Source organism: Prosopis cineraria, unplaced genomic scaffold (assembly GCF_029017545.1).
Source record: "Prosopis cineraria cultivar Desert tree isolate PC_DT_omini unplaced genomic scaffold, ASM2901754v1 PC1, whole genome shotgun sequence".
Classification (NCBI taxonomy): domain Eukaryota; kingdom Viridiplantae; phylum Streptophyta; class Magnoliopsida; order Fabales; family Fabaceae; genus Prosopis; species Prosopis cineraria.
In genome coordinates this window covers 49,035,288-49,052,356 of record NW_026555332.1, presented here as the reverse complement: position 1 = coordinate 49,052,356, position 17,069 = coordinate 49,035,288, and the positions used below count along the sequence as shown (strand labels likewise).

Here is a 17,069-nt window from a genome sequence, read left to right as displayed (position 1 = left end):
AAAGTGAGAAAAAAAATACCCATAATGTTATATGAGTGGGTGTAAAAGTAACTAAACCATTAACTTTGACTGTTAAATGCTGACCATGCATGTCATGCGTTAGTTTTTGCTTACATGGACTAATAAAGGGGCAAAAATATCTACGAAATCATTAGCTAAGAGCAACAATACTCATAACGTTATCAGAGTTGGTGCAAAAGTAACCAATCCATTAAATTTTTTAAATGTAAATCGTTTAATTAACACCTAAGCAGAAGTTGATCATTTTTTTGCTAACATGGAAAAAATATTTTCAGACGAAATTCTCTAGAAGTTAATTGATCATTGTATGAATATTATGTGAAAAAATTGTCATTTTCACCAAATATCAAATTAAATTGCTTGTTTTATTACAGCAGTGGCGAACATTTAAAAATTTTCAACTTATTATGAATGAAATTATTTAAGGTTGTGACAATATTTTTAAGGTAGGGTAGCATAGGAGGTGTACTTAGTCTCGATCTTCGATTGTGTACAATTTATCTCACTATGTTGGATTTGAGATTTTGTAGACAAGAAAAATGAGTGAAGAAGAAGGAAGGAAGGATTGGGGTGAAGTACGTGACGGTGGAAAGAAATCACATGGTATGAATTTTAATGGATTGGTCACTATTGCATTTACTAGAGCAACATTATAGATACTCATGCGATGATCGATGAATATTTGTAGAAATTCATTTAAGAATATTTTGTCTACATCAACAACAAAAAAATTGTTAACTTCTGTTTAAGTGTCAACTAAATGGTCAACATTTAAAGAGTTTGTTGGATTGATCACTTTTGTACGAATTCTGATAACGTTATGGGTATTTTTGCTTTTGATCGATGACTTTATGAATATTTTTGCTCTCATATTGGTCTATATCAACAAAAACTGACACGTGGCATGCATAATCAGTATTTAAACGGTCAAAATTAATAGTATTATATCAAAGTTAACGGTTTGATCATTTTTACACTCATTTATGTAACGTTATGAAATTTTTTATCATTTTTTTAATTTTAAAATATTGATATTTTTATTGATCACTTTGTGAGTATTTTTATTTTTTATCCTATTAAGAATCTCCCGAAGAACCATGCGGCCTGTGAAATTGTGATCCCTTCCCCTCCTAATTCCAATTGAGTTCTAACACCATGCAAGGTGATCTTTTTATTTATATTTTTTTAAGGCCTTGTAGGATCGAGCCCAAAAGTCCGAACACTTCAAAATATGGCATTTTTGAGATCTGGTTCTCATATTTTTACGGTCTGAACTCTGAACGGGTCAGCCCATCGGATGCTGATCCATTTTCCTGGCTTAGGTTAAACGCATGACTTTCCACATTGGATTCAAGAACATGATTACATCCTTCCATAGTGGCAATGAGTGGGATTTTTTTTTTTGGGGGGGGGGGGGGGGGAGATATATGATGTGGGTCCGGACGTCCAGTAGAATTTATCAGGTCAAAATTTTCTGAGAGAGAGAGAGGAGGTAATGAGAGAGAAAAAAAATCCGAAAGCGAGCTACCTTATCCTTCTCCCCGCTCAATTGGAAAGCCTCAACGCTGCTTCTCCTTCATTTGTGTGCCTTGTTCAATTCCTATGCCTGACTTTTAATCTCTACTCTCTCTGCCATTTCACTTCTTCACAGTTTCAGCCATTTCCTCTCTCTCTCTCCCCCTCTCTCCCCCCCCCTCCATGGCTGCTGCAGCCACTGCTTCCTCTTCCGTCTGCAATCGACTCCATAGCCTCTACGTCACTCCCTCTTCCTTCTCAATCACCCTCAAATTCCCTTTCAGACCCTTTTCTCATAAACCTCCCACCCTCAATCTCAAACCCCACCTCCTCAATTCCTCTACTCTCTCGCTCTATCATCTTCGTTTGGCTTCCGCTGCCTTCGACGGATTCGAAGTCGCTGAAGACAGCACAGGCGCTGAGCAGGAAGAACCAGAACCCTCTGAAAAATCAGAACAAGACGAGGATGACCAAAAGGTATCAGACTCGAACGAAGCTGGGAGGCTCTATGTGGGAAATTTGCCCTTTTCAATGACTTCTTCCCATTTGTCTGAGATTTTTCAAGAGGCTGGCAATGTGGTGTCTGTAGAGGTTTGCAATTTATTCCCTCCTTTCTTTCAATAATGCCTGCTCTACATTTCCTGTTTGATTTCAAAATTCCAAGCTATTGTGTTATTTAAATGTATATAGTAGTCAACGTATGGATTCCCCTTATTTTGTATTATTGAATTCTATAGATAGTATACGATCGCGTCACGGATAGAAGCAGAGGATTTGCATTTGTCACAATGGGAAGTGCTGAGGATGCTAAAGAAGCCATTCGGATGTTTGATGGCTCCGTAAGTTTCACACGCACTTACTCGTACCGAATTCAATACGTACAGATCTTAAATGAACTATTGACATAAGCTTCAATTGGAAGTGTATGTTGAATGAGCAATTTGAAATATCATCTAGACCTGAGAACTGTTCATCAAAGGGCTTATGAAGACCACGATAAAAAAAGGTTTCCTTGTAATTATGTTAAGTTTACAAGTGTTCAAAGTGTTGGATGAATCAAGGTGATTATTGTTAATCTTAGTTAGTTGTGACCCTAAAATCTATATAAAAGGTATCACGTTATGCTAGTGGTAAAGAGTTAGAATCTTATCTAAAGAGGGAGGTTAACAAAAGTCCTCACTTCATGTGTTTCACCTCAAAATATATTGGGGGTTTGTTGTGTATCCTTCAAGTGAAGGATTTTTCTCGTAATTTTCAGTCATAATCATCCATAATGTATTCATTTTCTTCTCTTTGTTCAAGTCTTACATGTGTTAACGCAAAGTTTAATGCAAATTTGAATGGATGTGACTGTGGTGATGTGCAGCAAGTTGGAGGTAGGACGGTGAAGGTAAACTTCCCAGAAGTGCCAAGAGGAGGCGAAAGACTAGTGATGGGGCCAAAAGTGAGGAATAACTACAGAGGCTTCGTGGACAGTCCTCACAAGATATATGCTGGAAACCTTGGTTGGGGATTGACTTCACAGGGTCTGAGAGATGCATTTGCTGGTCAGCCAGGCTTTTTGAGTGCCAAGGTCATCTATGAAAGGGACACCGGAAGATCTCGAGGCTTTGGGTTTGTCTCTTTTGAAACTGCTGAGGACGTTGAGGCTGCTTTGAACGCTATGAATGGTGTGGTAAGAACAATCATGGTGGCTTGGTTGGTTTTGCTGCCAAATCTTCTGGTTAGTATAACCACTTTGTTTGCCAATGTAATGTTTTTCAGGAGGTTCAAGGCAGGGCTTTGAGACTGAATTTGGCTGCAGATAGGACAAGTGTATCTCCTCCATCAATGGATGAAACTGCACAAGGTAATGTTGATAGCTCGGAATTGGTGTCTAGCGTCAGCACATGAGGATTTTTCCCCTTCTGGTCCTCCGTTTCCAGTTATTTATTGGTCAAATTGGTATAATACTAACTACACGACCCGGCGGTTGTGGGGTGTATGTTTAGAACGGCTGCTCAATATATTTATCAAGAAATTCATGTTAAATTAAATGCATGGTTTCTTTTTCTTGAGATTTTTAATACAATACAAGGCCATCAAAAAACCATGCAAAAATTAATACCAAAACATGTCAGCATGCCAAGGGTCCCAACACTTCATCACTGGTCTGTTAAGAATCCTAATAATAGAGTCATGTGGTAGGTTTGATGTGCGAATCAGTTAGATCTTTTATTCACTCCTCTCAAGACAAAGTTAAAAAGCGCGTTTGAATAAGGATTTTCAATTCATAGTATCATAGTCATGGAAGTTCGACAAGGATTTTATGTCACTTGTGGTGAGGTTTTGAAACATCACGGGGTAATGATAACGCTTGAATTCTATGCAATGCCATCATATATGTATGTATGCATGCATGCATGCATGCATGTATGTATTCAAATGTGTATTCGTAGTTGGTTCAGTTATATCACGTTACCTCCTTTAACCACGTTCCAACTCATTAGAAAATCCTCTGGGTTTTGTCTGTAAAGAACGGAGATAGTGATATGCACGAGGTAAAACTTAAGACAAACATAGAACAAAGAAGTAACAGCACAAAACTGCGAAGCCATGTACAGGTTTGCAGCGTAGTAATCTTTTTAATTTATTGCCAGTAATAAGGGAGACAATTATCATTGCTCATGACAATAAACGGGGGGTGGGGAACAGATTGATTTGCATTGCACCATGAAAAGCAAAACGATCATAGTGACCCTGAACAGTAATACTAATCTGTCGTTCATGAGACTGCTTTCTGGGTAATCGCTTCTTGGTGTGTGTAACAGTAACGTTGTGACAGAAGGGACGATACTTGAAGTCCACTTGCACTTGAAGAACAACTCAAAAAATGTTATGACAAAAAATGAAGGATTAGAGAACCAAAAAGGCAAGTACAGGAATCAATAGGAGTAAAGTTGGCTAGAAGTTTGTCTATGACGTATCACCGTCGGCCAGGAGAGCATCGGCCGCTGAATCCAGGTCATGGGGGAAAAACACCCTGCAAATCGAATAAACTTGTAAATTTTCCAGATTCTGTGTTAACCCATTCAAAGCAGCCGTCCAATTATGACTATATCCTATACGAATAGACTGTTTAAGGGAGTTGCATGCCTTCTGGTCTTTAACTTAAGTGCATAAAGAAAATAAAATAGATACATATTCGATAAAAATAACGGTATTGAATTATATCAAGCGTGCAGCAGAGTTCCTAACAGAATCCATTTTCCTATGTACACTCACATTTGACTGTAACTGATTCATAACGTCCGCACAACATAGTTCGGTTCTAACATGTGACGCTGTGGGTTTGTGTCAGAGAAATTCAATCAAGGCAGACCCGGTTTAACCGAGTTTGCCGTTTTTCCATCCCCCCTACATGCTATTTACATAATTCTCCCGATGTAAATACATTCTTTACTTCGAAAGACGTGCTCATCCATTAATATAAAATTTAATTTAGGATCTGCTTTCACAATTGACCGCTGAAAATTTCCATCAACAATGGACAAGCTCAAGATGGAAACTGCGTTACCTGCATGTGTTGTGGTACACTGTTTCACCAAGTTTACCCAAGTCGTTGATGCCTTTACAGCCAGCAACCACCTCAAGAACTTGCCTGGCATATTATAACCACATTGTTCAAAGAAAAAGGTAAATCCGTACGTAATTTTAAACACACATAAGTCTAAGGTAGATAATAATTGCAAAAGCTGAGACCAAACTTGTCGGGTAATATCCAATCGTTGGTTTAAAAATTAGAAGGCTCCAATATCCTCAACTACATTTACCATGCACCAGTCAATCAATTTAGAGGTTGACATCAATTCAGCATGAGCAAAATCATTTCAATTACCTAACTGAACAGGGTTCATTCCGGCCTTTGACAATGCATTCTTGATCATACTTCTCTTTCTGTTTAGAAGGCCATGTAGATTTAACAAACCCAATCCCTGCATGCGTGTTCTTGATTTCACAGTATGGTGAGTCTGTTTCAATCATCATTCTCTCAACAGGAATACCCTTTACTACATGAAGGTTCTCAGCCGTCTTCAACGAACAGCCATTTATGCCTGTCATAGTACCACAAGCATACCACACCATTAGCGAGAGACAACTAGACTGTTAGCAGTTAGTTATGGTAGTCCTAGATCTGAAATAACAAATTTAGGCATGTCAATTAGCTAAGAAACCTGCCCCCCACCCCCACCCCCCCCCCCAAAAAAAAAAAGACAAAAATAAGATAGGCAACACATCAGTTGATTTTTAGAGCAGTATATGCACAAAGGAAAAGCCATTGCCAGCAGCTGCAACCAAGATCCGCTAACTGTCATTGTTCTTAAAAATGGATGGCACCAACCAGTTCAATCAGTTCAACTATGAAGCAAGCCTAAATATTGGTTTCACTCGCTTTTGCTTTTAATTTTGTATTTTCATATATTACATATATTCTTGAGATAACTCATTTTCTGGTAACCTGCCAGATAAAATAAAAGCTTCTGATGTTGAACGGAGTGATTTACCTATGTACATATTATCAAATGAGAGAAGTTTAACACAATCTTCGGCACTACCAGTAAATGAATGAATCACTCCAGCAGCGAACCTGTCATATAAATGGCATTGATAAAGTCCATTTAAATTCCTCAAGTCTTGATGCTAACAACTACAAACAGTTGAGACACATTCAATTTTTATGTTAAAATTTCATGTGTGGATTTTTATAATATGTGGCTAGTAATGAAAATGAGTGTGATGTTTTTTTCATATGCTGGCAACGTAATTCCTATGTAATTCTCCATCATTTTCTTTTACGTTGAAGAAAAAAGGTCCTATCTTTTCGAGCAACTAAAAGAATATATAACTCAAACAATATACACATTAAAACTTTATCGCTTGGTTATCTGACTATAAAATAGCATGCCCTGGCAATGACACCTTTCCCTATTTCTCTCAACTAATTCACAGAAATCTGCAGCGGCTGCTCGCATGTGCAAGAACATTGGCAGTTTTGTTATATGTGCTAATTCAAACTGCTTCTCGAAATACCTAGTTTTCACAATAAAGAAAATAATCAATAAGATGGATGCTATTGATAAGTAAACAATACGAAGATAAAAGAACCAATCTATCCAAAAGAGTTATGCTACGATTGCATACTTCTTTTGAATCTCTGCCGGACAAAAGTGAAGCCTATCATAGTCTAATCCACATTCTCCAACTGCAACCACCTTACAAAAGAAGAAACCGTTATTATTATTTAGGAAAAAGTCATGGCAGGAAATAATGTGTTTTATCTTCAGATTACAAGCATACCTTCCCTTTCTGAATTCCTTCTTTAGCCAGTGACAAAAGAGCCCGAAAATGCTTTTCTGGATCTCCGCTCTCCTCAAATTCCTGAACCAAAACACCAAGCCATTTAAAAACACTTCAACTCAAAGCACCCATCCAGAGAAATTTTCTGAAGGAGGAAACCAACCTTACAGCGTGTTGGATGCACACCAACTGTGCAGAAAAGCCGTCCTATATTAAACTAATTAATCATTAAATGGCTGAAGAGGCAAATCTTGCATTTTAAAGTCTATATGGACGAGAAAGTAAGGTAATATAAACAAACCATCTGTTTCTGCAATTGCAAGAGCTTCTCTTGATTCCTCAAGGGATCCACCAGTTACCTGCAATAAACCAAGTCCACACACTAAAACGGGTTACATTTTATCAGATCAAATTTATGTCCATTAAACATATCATATGCAAGAATAACATATCAATAGCGATCACATTCCTCTTGTTTGCTTTTTAGGGACTTCTGACATTTTTCCTCTGTCGGGATTTGTTGGTATAGAGTGTCGTCAAAAGGAACGTGAGATTCTACTTAGTCAATTGCATTAAGGTTTCCTGCATTGAGGCTGATACTGGAAAATTTGACTCAAAGCAAATAATATAACTTTAGCTGGTGGAAACATTCAGAGAGACTAGAATGAAGAATTCTTCAAACTTCTTTTCCACCAGTTTTCTTATCCTTATCCGTGTCAATTTTCCATGTTTGTAGGTTTCATTTTTGAGGAATTCTCATTGGTGCTAGGAAGTGAGTCCATAATAATCTGTCACTGTGCAAGGAATTCACACATTTGAGGGATTTTCGACAAACATATAATAATTTACAACAGAAACTCTCTTCCTCCCCCTTTTCAATTACAGCATTTGAATCTGTGGTTATAGCTTTGAAAGCCTTAAGCATCTCAATGTCTCAGAAGTCAAAATTCATGCTTTAATGGATCCCCAAAGACGAAAGATCGCTTAAACTTAAAGCTTAACTATTTCTGGGATTCACAAATATCCCAATTCAAGGCTAAATAATCCTCCAAACGAAGAAGATATCGGCAACAAAGATTCCTAATCGAACCTTAAAAGAAAATCTACTTTCTAAATTCAGGGTTTCATCTCTTTGCTTAACTTGCCCAGCCTTGTCTACCAGCTAAAGTTACATCCTTTTGCATCTCACAACTTAGTAAACAAATTAGACACAAAGTTAAAGCTAATATTGGATTAATCCGCATAAATTGGAGATAAAGGATGAGAATCAGGATATGGTGTACTATAATTCGGTCGACCCCTGCACTCCAAGCTCTGTTTAAAACCGTTGCAATATCTGAGACGTGACATTGCTTGCCATTGTAGATTCCTTTAAACATTCCATCTGTTGGAGAATCTTGATGTTTAAAATGACTAAACTAGACTATGGGTAACAAACACGGAGTGTACTAAAAACGCCCAACAACTATTTGATAAAATGCCAGACCTGTGAAGTTGACAGCTATATCTGCATCGGTTGTACGAGAGAGGATTAGTTAAAACTCTGAGGATTAATCGTGACAAGTGAATCTGCAAATCAATTAGTTTACGTAGCGACTTACCTATCATTCGAATAGTCGCCATGCCTCCCCTGAGCTTACGATTTTCTCGCAATGGAATGCCAAGAAGTCCATTTTGCTTCGCTACGCCTGCTTTATATTGTCCTGCTACCGGTTAACTACCCCTTCACCGGTAACACCAACACACGCAGACGTCTAAAATTGGTTCTTTTTTTTTTTTGTTAATATTTGTAAATTGATTATGTATTCATAAATCCCTCACATCAGCAATGAAATTTGGGTCTGAATCGCATTTTTACCGATATTTGTTGACCAAGTGTTTCCCTTTAATAATTACAGAATTAATAGAAATGTGCCTTTTATTCTAGGAAAGAAAGAAGGAAGGAAGGAAGGAAATGTGCTTTTTATTTAATTTGGCAGTGACATTGGAAACTATTTGAATGACTTCTCAAGATCAGTTAGCTAATGCAAGAATACTATATGGTAGGCACTTCCTTCTGTGCTTACATTTTGTAGAAGGATTTTTTAATAATTAATATAAAATATATGTAAAATTATTTATTATATTTTTTAATTTTATTTATAAATTTGATTTTAGGACTCGTCGTATCATTTGGATCTCTTTTTTTTTTTTATATTTTTAATAAGAGTAAAGTTAAAAAAATTATTTTAAAACCTATTTAATGAATTAATTATCATTCATTAATTCTAGTAAGCTAATTGAAAAATCTTTACAATAGACATTAAAAAAATATTATATAAAACGGAGTGAGCCATACAAATTTGTTAAATTATATTCACATAAAAATTGTTAAATATATTTTTCTTTAGGGAGCGAATCCCTAAAGTTAATATTCATGAACTGTCTTGAAGTTTTCCTCACACACACACACAAGTTTTTATAAATAAAAAAAAATCTTCTATTTCTTTATTAAAAATATAAACTTCATAAAATTTAAAGATTTTTAATTTGAAAGGACGAATTCCCTTGTCTTTATGCTATCTAATTCAGCCTTAAGTTTCCATGCTCACTCTATCAAATTAATTAGAGCGTCGATGATGATATTATTTGGAAGTATACTAGTTTAATGTTAAACCACGAGGAATGGTTTTATATTTAATTAATCTCGTGCATTTAATATAATTTTATATCAAATTAAATAAAAATAAATGAATTTTAGAGTGTTAACAATATTAATAAAAAAAACCATTCTAGAATAAATCATTTATAAATATTCTACAATATATTGGCTTGATTGGGACAAATGCCTTTAATGTATTTAACACTTAAATGCATAAAATTAAGTACATAAGTTTCTTTTTTAAAATAAATATATTATTAATTTAATCACTGCCATAAAAAAGCATTATCTTATTTTTAAAAATATTTAATTAATAATAAAAATGGAAAAATGAATGTTCATTAAATTAAATAAAAAAAATTAAATGGAGGATATGATTATATAAAGTTAAGGAGACATTAAAAGGTATTTCTCTAATCATATTTATAAGTTACTTTTAACATATTTTATCAGTATTAAAAAATTCTTAAAACTCATTAATTCTATATTAAAATTTAATAAATTCTCAACTTTACTCTTATTAAATATATATATTTTAATAACATATTTTTTTTCTAATATTTAATGAAAGATAAAAAAAATTATGATAAAAATTTAATGATATAAATTATTTATAGGATCAAAACAATTCTTAAGTACGAGAGGGAGCATAACGACGATCGCGAAACATTGATTGATCCTGATGATTGTCTATTGATATTAGTCCCAACCGCGTTCAAAGAGGTACATTACCACTCTCAAGTATCGTGTATGGTTATTGCTCCGAACCATGGATGATGGATCGTATATTCAACAAACGTTCTGTTCGCAAAGGAAGAAATCGAAGAAAAGAGCATGCAGCGGTTGATCAAGAAGAAAACACAGCTAAAAAAAAAAAACAAAAACAAGGAAGGAGCAAAATCACCATAATGACGACAGTTGGATAAAACCAAAATATGCACACGACCAGAACAGAGTCTCTCTAATCTCTTGATATACTTGCGAAGGTGAAGGCGGCGTCAGTTTCTGAGAAGAATGGGGAGAAGTATAATTAAGACGATAATGAGGAGCAGTAAGATGGCAAAACAAGTCCATTTGCGGGACTTTTTCTGGTGCTGCTTAGCAACATGGAGCTGGCGAACTCCACTCCTCACGAAGGAATTAGCTCGAGCCATGTGGCTCTCTATATCTTCCAATTGTTCCCCTTGCGACTGCACCAACACCGCCATGTCCATGAACACTTGGTGCAGTTCCTTCAGGTTCCTTTCTATCTCCCTCACCGCGTCATTCCTCTCTTGAATCTCCTTTATCGTCTCCACTATGCTCGCCCTCCCCTGCTCTTGTATCGCCTTCTTCAAGAATGTTTCGCTCTCACCTTCATAAATCATAATTCAGATTAATAATTTCATAATTAGAATTGGAATGCCCACAAGCTTGAGAATGAAGACGCAGGCATGGTGGCCACTGGCCACCGCTCACCAGTCGAGATGAGCAGGTCGATGGTTCTGTCGTCGGGATTCTCGCCGGTGACTGTGAAGTACCTACGCTGCACGGTTTCCCTGTACTCCGACGATATCTTTTCTCTCAGGTTGTTGAAGCTGTCCATGGAGTCTTTCAGCTTTTTTCTCAGCCCGCTCACGACGGATGTCCGAGTCCGGTCGGACGAAGAGCCGGGTCCGCAGCCCGGCAAGATCCGGTTGGCTTCGTTGGAGCGGTCCAGTGCTTCCAGGCGGACCTTGATGACCTTAGCTTTCTTGAGAGCGAGGGCCACGTCGGTGTCCATGCGAGACCGAAGCTCCTTGACGGTGTCGGCTGTGTGGAGGGTCTTGCTCTGTTCGTGGGATCCACGGAGGCTCTGGTTGAGCCTCTCCAACTCCTTGAGCTCCTCCTTGACGGACTCCACTTCCGAGAAGAATTTGTCGAGGTTGACTCCGTCCCTCGACGGCGATGTGTCCGTCATCTGGATGACGTGGTGCTGGTTGTCCGGCGAGACCTGTTCACCGCGGAAGCGGGAGAAGGAGCCGGAGAACAGGTCGTTCATTAGGCAGAACTTTGGAAGAGATCAGTTGAGAAGAGAGAATCTGAATGAGCGTAAATTGAACGGAGTAATGGGTGGGGGAGGGGCGACTTTAAAGGCTGGTTTAAGCTTTGGGTTTAAAAAATGGTGGGAATAGTGGGGACGAGTCAAATGGAAGGCCGGTTCAAGTTCAAATGCTGCAAGAGACAAGAGGCAAGAGAGAGGGCATTAACAGGTCAAGTTTACAAGGTCGGAAAACAGAGACGGGACAAATGGGTACATAGGAAATTTCCTTCTTTATTTAAATGTTGTTTTCTGGGCTAGCGCCTCCCTCCGAAATAGTCAAATAGAAGTTGGAGAAATCATGAACAGTGTGGTGCGGAGTTTTTTGTCGTAACAGCTGAGGAAGCTTCCTATGGTCATGTGGGGCTAAAAGGAGCGAGGTAATTGATTGATGATATCTATTGGTACGTATGTGCAAGTACCATATCCTTGTCCTTCCATGCAGCTGATAATTTCAGTTGCCTGAAGGAGAAAGCGAAAGATCTGCCGAAGTCTTGAATTGTCGCTCGAGCAGAAGAAAACGGGACTGAAACTGAACCTCGAGGGTCCTTTTCAGTTGAAACTCGACGGTGTCTTTAGAGCCATGGATTGGCCATTAGCATGCAATTATAGTAGTTGCTTATTTTGTTTATTCTTGAGGCATCTCAACCATCATCATCATTTTTTTTTTATTGAACCAAACATTATCCCATCTTAAATTAAATGAAATTACTATTTTAACGTCTCGCTTGGCTATTCTAGATTCAGAACACAGTTCGATTGAGGAAAACACCGTCTAATTGGAAATTTGCGTATTTTCCACCTAAAATGATGTTTGAAAGCTTGAAATATTACTTTTTCAGAGGAAGTGGTCTTTCTAAAAGAGACGACTCTCGCTTTTTTTTTCCTGGAGGATATCAATGACATTGCGCGTGGACTATGTCTGTGTATATATAGCAATTGTTTAATTTGCTCCTTGGTCCAGAAAACAATTAATTAATTTGTTCCTACATTCATCCATTAATTATATGCATATCATCAAAAAAAAAAAAAGAACTTATTTTTTCTTTCCACCTTTGTTTAAAGCCTGTCTTTAATTATTATGTCAAGATCCCTTAAAAAAATACATGAACTAATAACACAGCACAACGTCACTTTTACTGAAGTGGGTGTTATCTGTTACGTGATGATTGAGATAAAAAATATATATATATATATATTCAGTCTTGCTATCACCACTGCTAACACCGAAACGAAGCGTTAAAGGAGAACTGAGAAAATGGACTCAAGTCTTGCTATATATCACCATTTGCCACATGCCATTAGGCTCACAATATTTAGGAAAGAGACGTTAAGCATAAGAAAAAAGTATGTATATAGCATGCTCAAACTCAACGTAGATTGCGTAAATAACATCCCCAAGAGAATACACATGAAGCCGCCAATAAACAGGCAACTGATCCTCTTGCATATAAAGTTAATTACAGGAAAAGAATGTAATACCCAAAACCATGAGCTACCCATCAATAGAGCCATACATATCCACCTAAACTTCCTCCTATCTTAGCTCGAATTGAAATTAAACTGTTGAAGGTCACCCTACCTACCAGCCCCACCTCATCAACCAGATCGATCCTAGCCAGAGAATAAAAACTCTGGTTTCACGGAAAAATAAATGAATCCCACAAGCATCGGAATCTAGATTACTAATAATAGACTCTTAATAAATTTGTAAGTTCAAGCAGCAGGAGGAGGTGGTGGTGGTGCAGGTGTTTGCGGTGATGCTGACGAACTACTGCTATTATTTTGCCATGGCCTCACAGTGAAGAGCACCACGAGCAAGATAATCACGAGCAGAAGCGTGATTACGTAACAGGTCCATTTCCTGGTGTTTTTCTGGTGCTTCCTTGCTGTCTGTAACTGCTGGGCCCCACTTTTCACAAACGAGCTCGCTCTCGCCACGTGGCTCTCAATATCATCCAATTGCTCTCCTTGGGACTGCACCAGTACTGCCATGTCCACGAACACTTGATGCAACTCCTGCAGATTCTTCTCCAAATCTTTCACCGCATCGTGCCTCTCTTGAATTTCATTAATGGTGTCCAGAATTCTTCCCCTGCCTTGCTCCTGGATGGCTTTCCGAAGGAATGTCTCGCTCTCACCTGCATACAGCAAGTGTAACAACTCGAGTTGAGGTCGATTACATAGAATCTCCAAAGTTTGGGTTAAATTAGAGATAATGGGTAAGTGGCTCGTAACTTCAAGAATCTGCAAAAAGTTAAAGCACCTCTCCATTTAATTGATTTTGCAAATTCTGGCGTATTTCGATTTAAAAAGTTGGTGATTCAAGGAATGATGGTTTTATAAAGGGAAGTAACTGGTGCTATAACCATTTCCAAAATTGTTTTGTCAATGTTTTGGTACAGAACTATAACAAACGACAACAAAAGAATACAGGTGATGTCACCTGTAGAAATCAGGAGGTCGATGGTCTTGTCGTCGGGATTCTCGCCGGTAACCGTGAAATACCTGCGTTGCACGGTCTCCCGGTACTCGGAGGAGATCCGCTGCCTGAGTTCATTGAAACTGTCCATGGAGTCCTTCAGGTTCTTCCTCAAACCGTTCACCACGGACGTCCGAGTCCGGTCGGACGACGACCCGGGTCCGCAATCGGGAAGGCTCCGGCTGGCGGCGTTGGATCGCTCCAGTGCCTCCAATTTGACCTTGACGAGCTTCGCCTTCTTTAGAGCAAGAGCGACGTCGCTGTCCATTTGAGAGCGAAGGTCCTTGACGGCCTTGGCATTGTGAAGGGTCTTGTTCTGCTCGTGAGAGCTCTGCAGATTCCGGTTCAGTCTTTGGAGCTCTTTCAGCTCGTCCTTTATAGATTCTACGTCTTGGAAGAACTTGTGGAGGTCGCCGCCTTCAGAGGAGACCTCGACGGAACCCATCTCGATGACATGGTGCTGCTGGTGATGGTCCGGCGAAGATTCCACGCCACGGAAGCGAGAGAAGGAGCCAGAGAACAAGTCATTCATCTTCAGAAGAAAGGAAAAACGAGGGAGAGAGCTTCAAGACTAAGGTATGGATCTGAAACTGTCAGTGGAGGGAGGAGGAGGAAAAGAGAGCATTTATGGATATGGGAAGGTGGGTTCATGGAAAACAAAGTCAATGGAGGTACGGGACGCCGTGGCAAATGAAAATACCTGCTCAGAGGGAGCGAAGAGAGATTGAAGAAAGCGCGTAGAGGTGGGTCTGTTAACTTGTTACGCCAAATTATAATTTGAAAGGTCTGGTTTCCAGGAAATGGATCCTGATACGCCGGAATTTTCCTCACGCGGCTTCAAGGAGAGCACCGATTTCAAAATTGCAGCTTACAAGAGACAACGGTATTTGTTGGATGAAAATATAATTTTATTTTTACCATCAAAATTCTATTTTATTTATATTTCATTAAATCAATTTTTTTAAAAAAATAAAACGGTCGTTTAAGTTCAGCGGTGTATTAGGTGGCAACTTTAACAGTGTATATCCTTTTCTATAACAAAAAAATTTATAGCGATCTTAGCATTTGATTTTTTGAACTTTAATGGAGTTTTGAACAAAAGTCTGTATTTCACGTGAATTCTCTCTATTTCTTTTTCTCTTTAGTCCCCATTTTTATTATTAAACTGTTTGCACAAAATTTCAAAGTTTATATGTATATCAATGAAAATTATAATAGTTGTATAATATATTAAATTTGAACGGTTGAAATTTTAGTTAAAGGTGGCAGAGATGGAAAGTGAGGAAATGTAGATGAGAAGTAATGGAGAGACCCCATCTATATACGGGACTTCAACGTTGCCATATTCTTCGTTTGTTGCAAGCTTGGTTAATACAACTTCAGTATTAAATTATAAAACATTTTCGTAGGAGCACCTTTATAAAATATAAAATATTTTGATAAAAATAAAATTTTATCAATAATATTTTTTAAATATTATTCTTCTCATTATATTCTTTTTTTAATATTTTTTCACAAATAAAATGGTAAAATATGTTTTTAAAAGTTTATATTTTTATTTTAAAAAATAGGTTATAAAATATATTTAATGAGATTTATTAATATGTATAATTTTATTTTAAAGTATTTTATAAATTGAAATAGGGAAGTGACATTAAAGGAAGTGGTTCAACAATCCACCCAAGAAATCAACAGTCCACCCAAGAAAATAGGAATTACATGTGGGAATATTTTCTAAAATGAAGAGATGCGTTTTTGAAAAGTCATGTCCTCATAAATTAATAAATTTTTATGGAAGTTTATACAGTGAATTTTAGTCACTAATGTCATGTCTCTCTAATTTTTAAAAGCACCTTTAGAAGGTTATAAAATTAAAAGGTATCACTTGATAAAAAAAATTGTATTCTAAAAAAAACCGTATATATTAAAAAGATGTTTCTTTATATGAAAAGTTAGTATAAATAATCATTGATTAATATTAATTATTAAATTATGGGTTCATGAACCAACATAGTTATGTGTGTCAATTAACATAAGATTGTTCATATGAATCAATATCGATTATAACTTTTAAAAAAAAATTATTACTTAAAAAGGTACCACTATAAAGTACCATTTCAATATTTATAAATACTTCTCACATCACTAATTTGAAATATCCAACAATATCCAACTATTGAAATTAATTGTTTTTATTCTTTAAGTGCATCATAGATAAAGTCAAATTATTATTTTATAAAAATTATTGTTCATTGACTTGAGTCCTAATAATGCAAATGATATTCAAGGATTTTCATTATATCTTGAAAAAAATTCATCATCAACTCAACTTACATTTAAAGACTAAAATAGATGGGGATGAATTAAACTTTAAGGAAAGTATTGCTTATGCCTTGAAGATGATATGCACAATTTTCTTTTCATATCTACTTTTGTTCTTTAGAAAGCCGTTCCCGCCAACGTTACATATATCTAAGAATTTTTCCTTTCAAAATAAAAGAAAAAGGGCTATGGCACGCTTGTATAAAGGTGATGACCGAAGACCAGGGAAATAATTTCTAAATACTCCCTTATTATCAGCTTCTGGTTCAATGAAGATCAAGGTTAAATTAAAGTTTTTGATACTAAGTAGAAACTACACTTATTAATCAAATTTATACATTAAATTTAATATATGAAGGATTTTTTTTTTGGTTAGTTTAAACTAAAACGAGAAACAAGTCTGCTAGGTTTTGATTTTACCGAAGTACAATTAGTTAGAAAGCAGGATCCAAATATCTCCTCTATCTAATTCTATCCATGTATTTACATCTTCTTTTACATTTAATTTTATTTTTATGAATGCATGATATCCAAATCCGATTTCTTTCCCTCCAATAACCAAATGTTACGATTGCAAGCGTCTAAAGCGCGTCCCAGATGCCAATAAAACAAAAGAATCGGCCATATTTTTGGCAGTTATCCTCACCCCAAGGCCCAACCTAATAGAGAGAGTCATGTCAGCAGTAATATTG

At 36.9% G+C, this 17,069-nt stretch overlaps 4 protein-coding genes across 9 annotated transcripts; 1 reads left to right on the top strand and 3 right to left on the bottom strand.

Annotated features, from left to right (window-relative positions):
* Positions 1 to 1,497: 1,497 nt before the first annotated feature.
* LOC129312953 (33 kDa ribonucleoprotein, chloroplastic) lies at positions 1,498 to 3,572 on the top strand. Of its 2 annotated transcripts, XM_054955758.1 has the most exons (4): positions 1,500 to 2,127; positions 2,274 to 2,375; positions 2,903 to 3,211; positions 3,301 to 3,572. In XM_054955758.1, exons 1-4 carry the CDS (start codon positions 1,720 to 1,722, stop codon positions 3,427 to 3,429), a joined length of 948 nt encoding a protein of 315 aa, XP_054811733.1. In that variant the 5' UTR covers positions 1,500 to 1,719; the 3' UTR covers positions 3,430 to 3,572. The 2 variants fall into 2 exon arrangements, with proteins under 2 accessions (XP_054811737.1, XP_054811733.1); XM_054955762.1 differs by lacking the exon at positions 2,274 to 2,375 and having other exon boundaries at positions 1,498 to 2,127.
* A 536-nt stretch (positions 3,573 to 4,108) lies between these two features.
* LOC129312926 (uncharacterized) lies at positions 4,109 to 8,606 on the bottom strand. Of its 5 annotated transcripts, none has more exons than XM_054955720.1 (12): positions 8,475 to 8,606; positions 8,360 to 8,380; positions 8,157 to 8,257; positions 7,175 to 7,232; positions 7,037 to 7,080; positions 6,874 to 6,954; positions 6,718 to 6,788; positions 6,496 to 6,606; positions 6,081 to 6,163; positions 5,414 to 5,630; positions 5,093 to 5,176; positions 4,109 to 4,558 (listed from the first exon to the last, which is right to left on the bottom strand). In XM_054955720.1, the coding sequence occupies exons 1-12, from the start codon at positions 8,494 to 8,496 to the stop codon at positions 4,492 to 4,494; spliced, it is 960 nt and encodes a 319-aa protein (XP_054811695.1). In that variant the 5' UTR covers positions 8,497 to 8,606; the 3' UTR covers positions 4,109 to 4,491. The 5 variants fall into 5 exon arrangements, with proteins under 5 accessions (XP_054811695.1, XP_054811711.1, XP_054811704.1 ...); XM_054955736.1 differs by having other exon boundaries at positions 7,506 to 8,257; positions 8,475 to 8,502; XM_054955729.1 differs by lacking the exon at positions 6,496 to 6,606.
* Positions 8,607 to 10,406: 1,800 nt separating this feature from the next.
* LOC129289235 (syntaxin-121-like) lies at positions 10,407 to 11,736 on the bottom strand. The gene is made up of 2 exons (XM_054926029.1): positions 10,973 to 11,736; positions 10,407 to 10,868 (listed from the first exon to the last, which is right to left on the bottom strand). The coding sequence occupies exons 1-2, from the start codon at positions 11,532 to 11,534 to the stop codon at positions 10,513 to 10,515; spliced, it is 918 nt and encodes a 305-aa protein (XP_054782004.1). The 5' UTR covers positions 11,535 to 11,736; the 3' UTR covers positions 10,407 to 10,512.
* Positions 11,737 to 12,910: 1,174 nt separating this feature from the next.
* On the bottom strand, positions 12,911 to 14,888 carry LOC129285712 (syntaxin-121-like). Its single transcript, XM_054921537.1, has 2 exons — positions 14,020 to 14,888; positions 12,911 to 13,714 (listed from the first exon to the last, which is right to left on the bottom strand). Exons 1-2 carry the CDS (start codon positions 14,585 to 14,587, stop codon positions 13,290 to 13,292), a joined length of 993 nt encoding a protein of 330 aa, XP_054777512.1. The 5' UTR covers positions 14,588 to 14,888; the 3' UTR covers positions 12,911 to 13,289.
* Between the last annotated feature and the right edge of the window lie 2,181 nt (positions 14,889 to 17,069).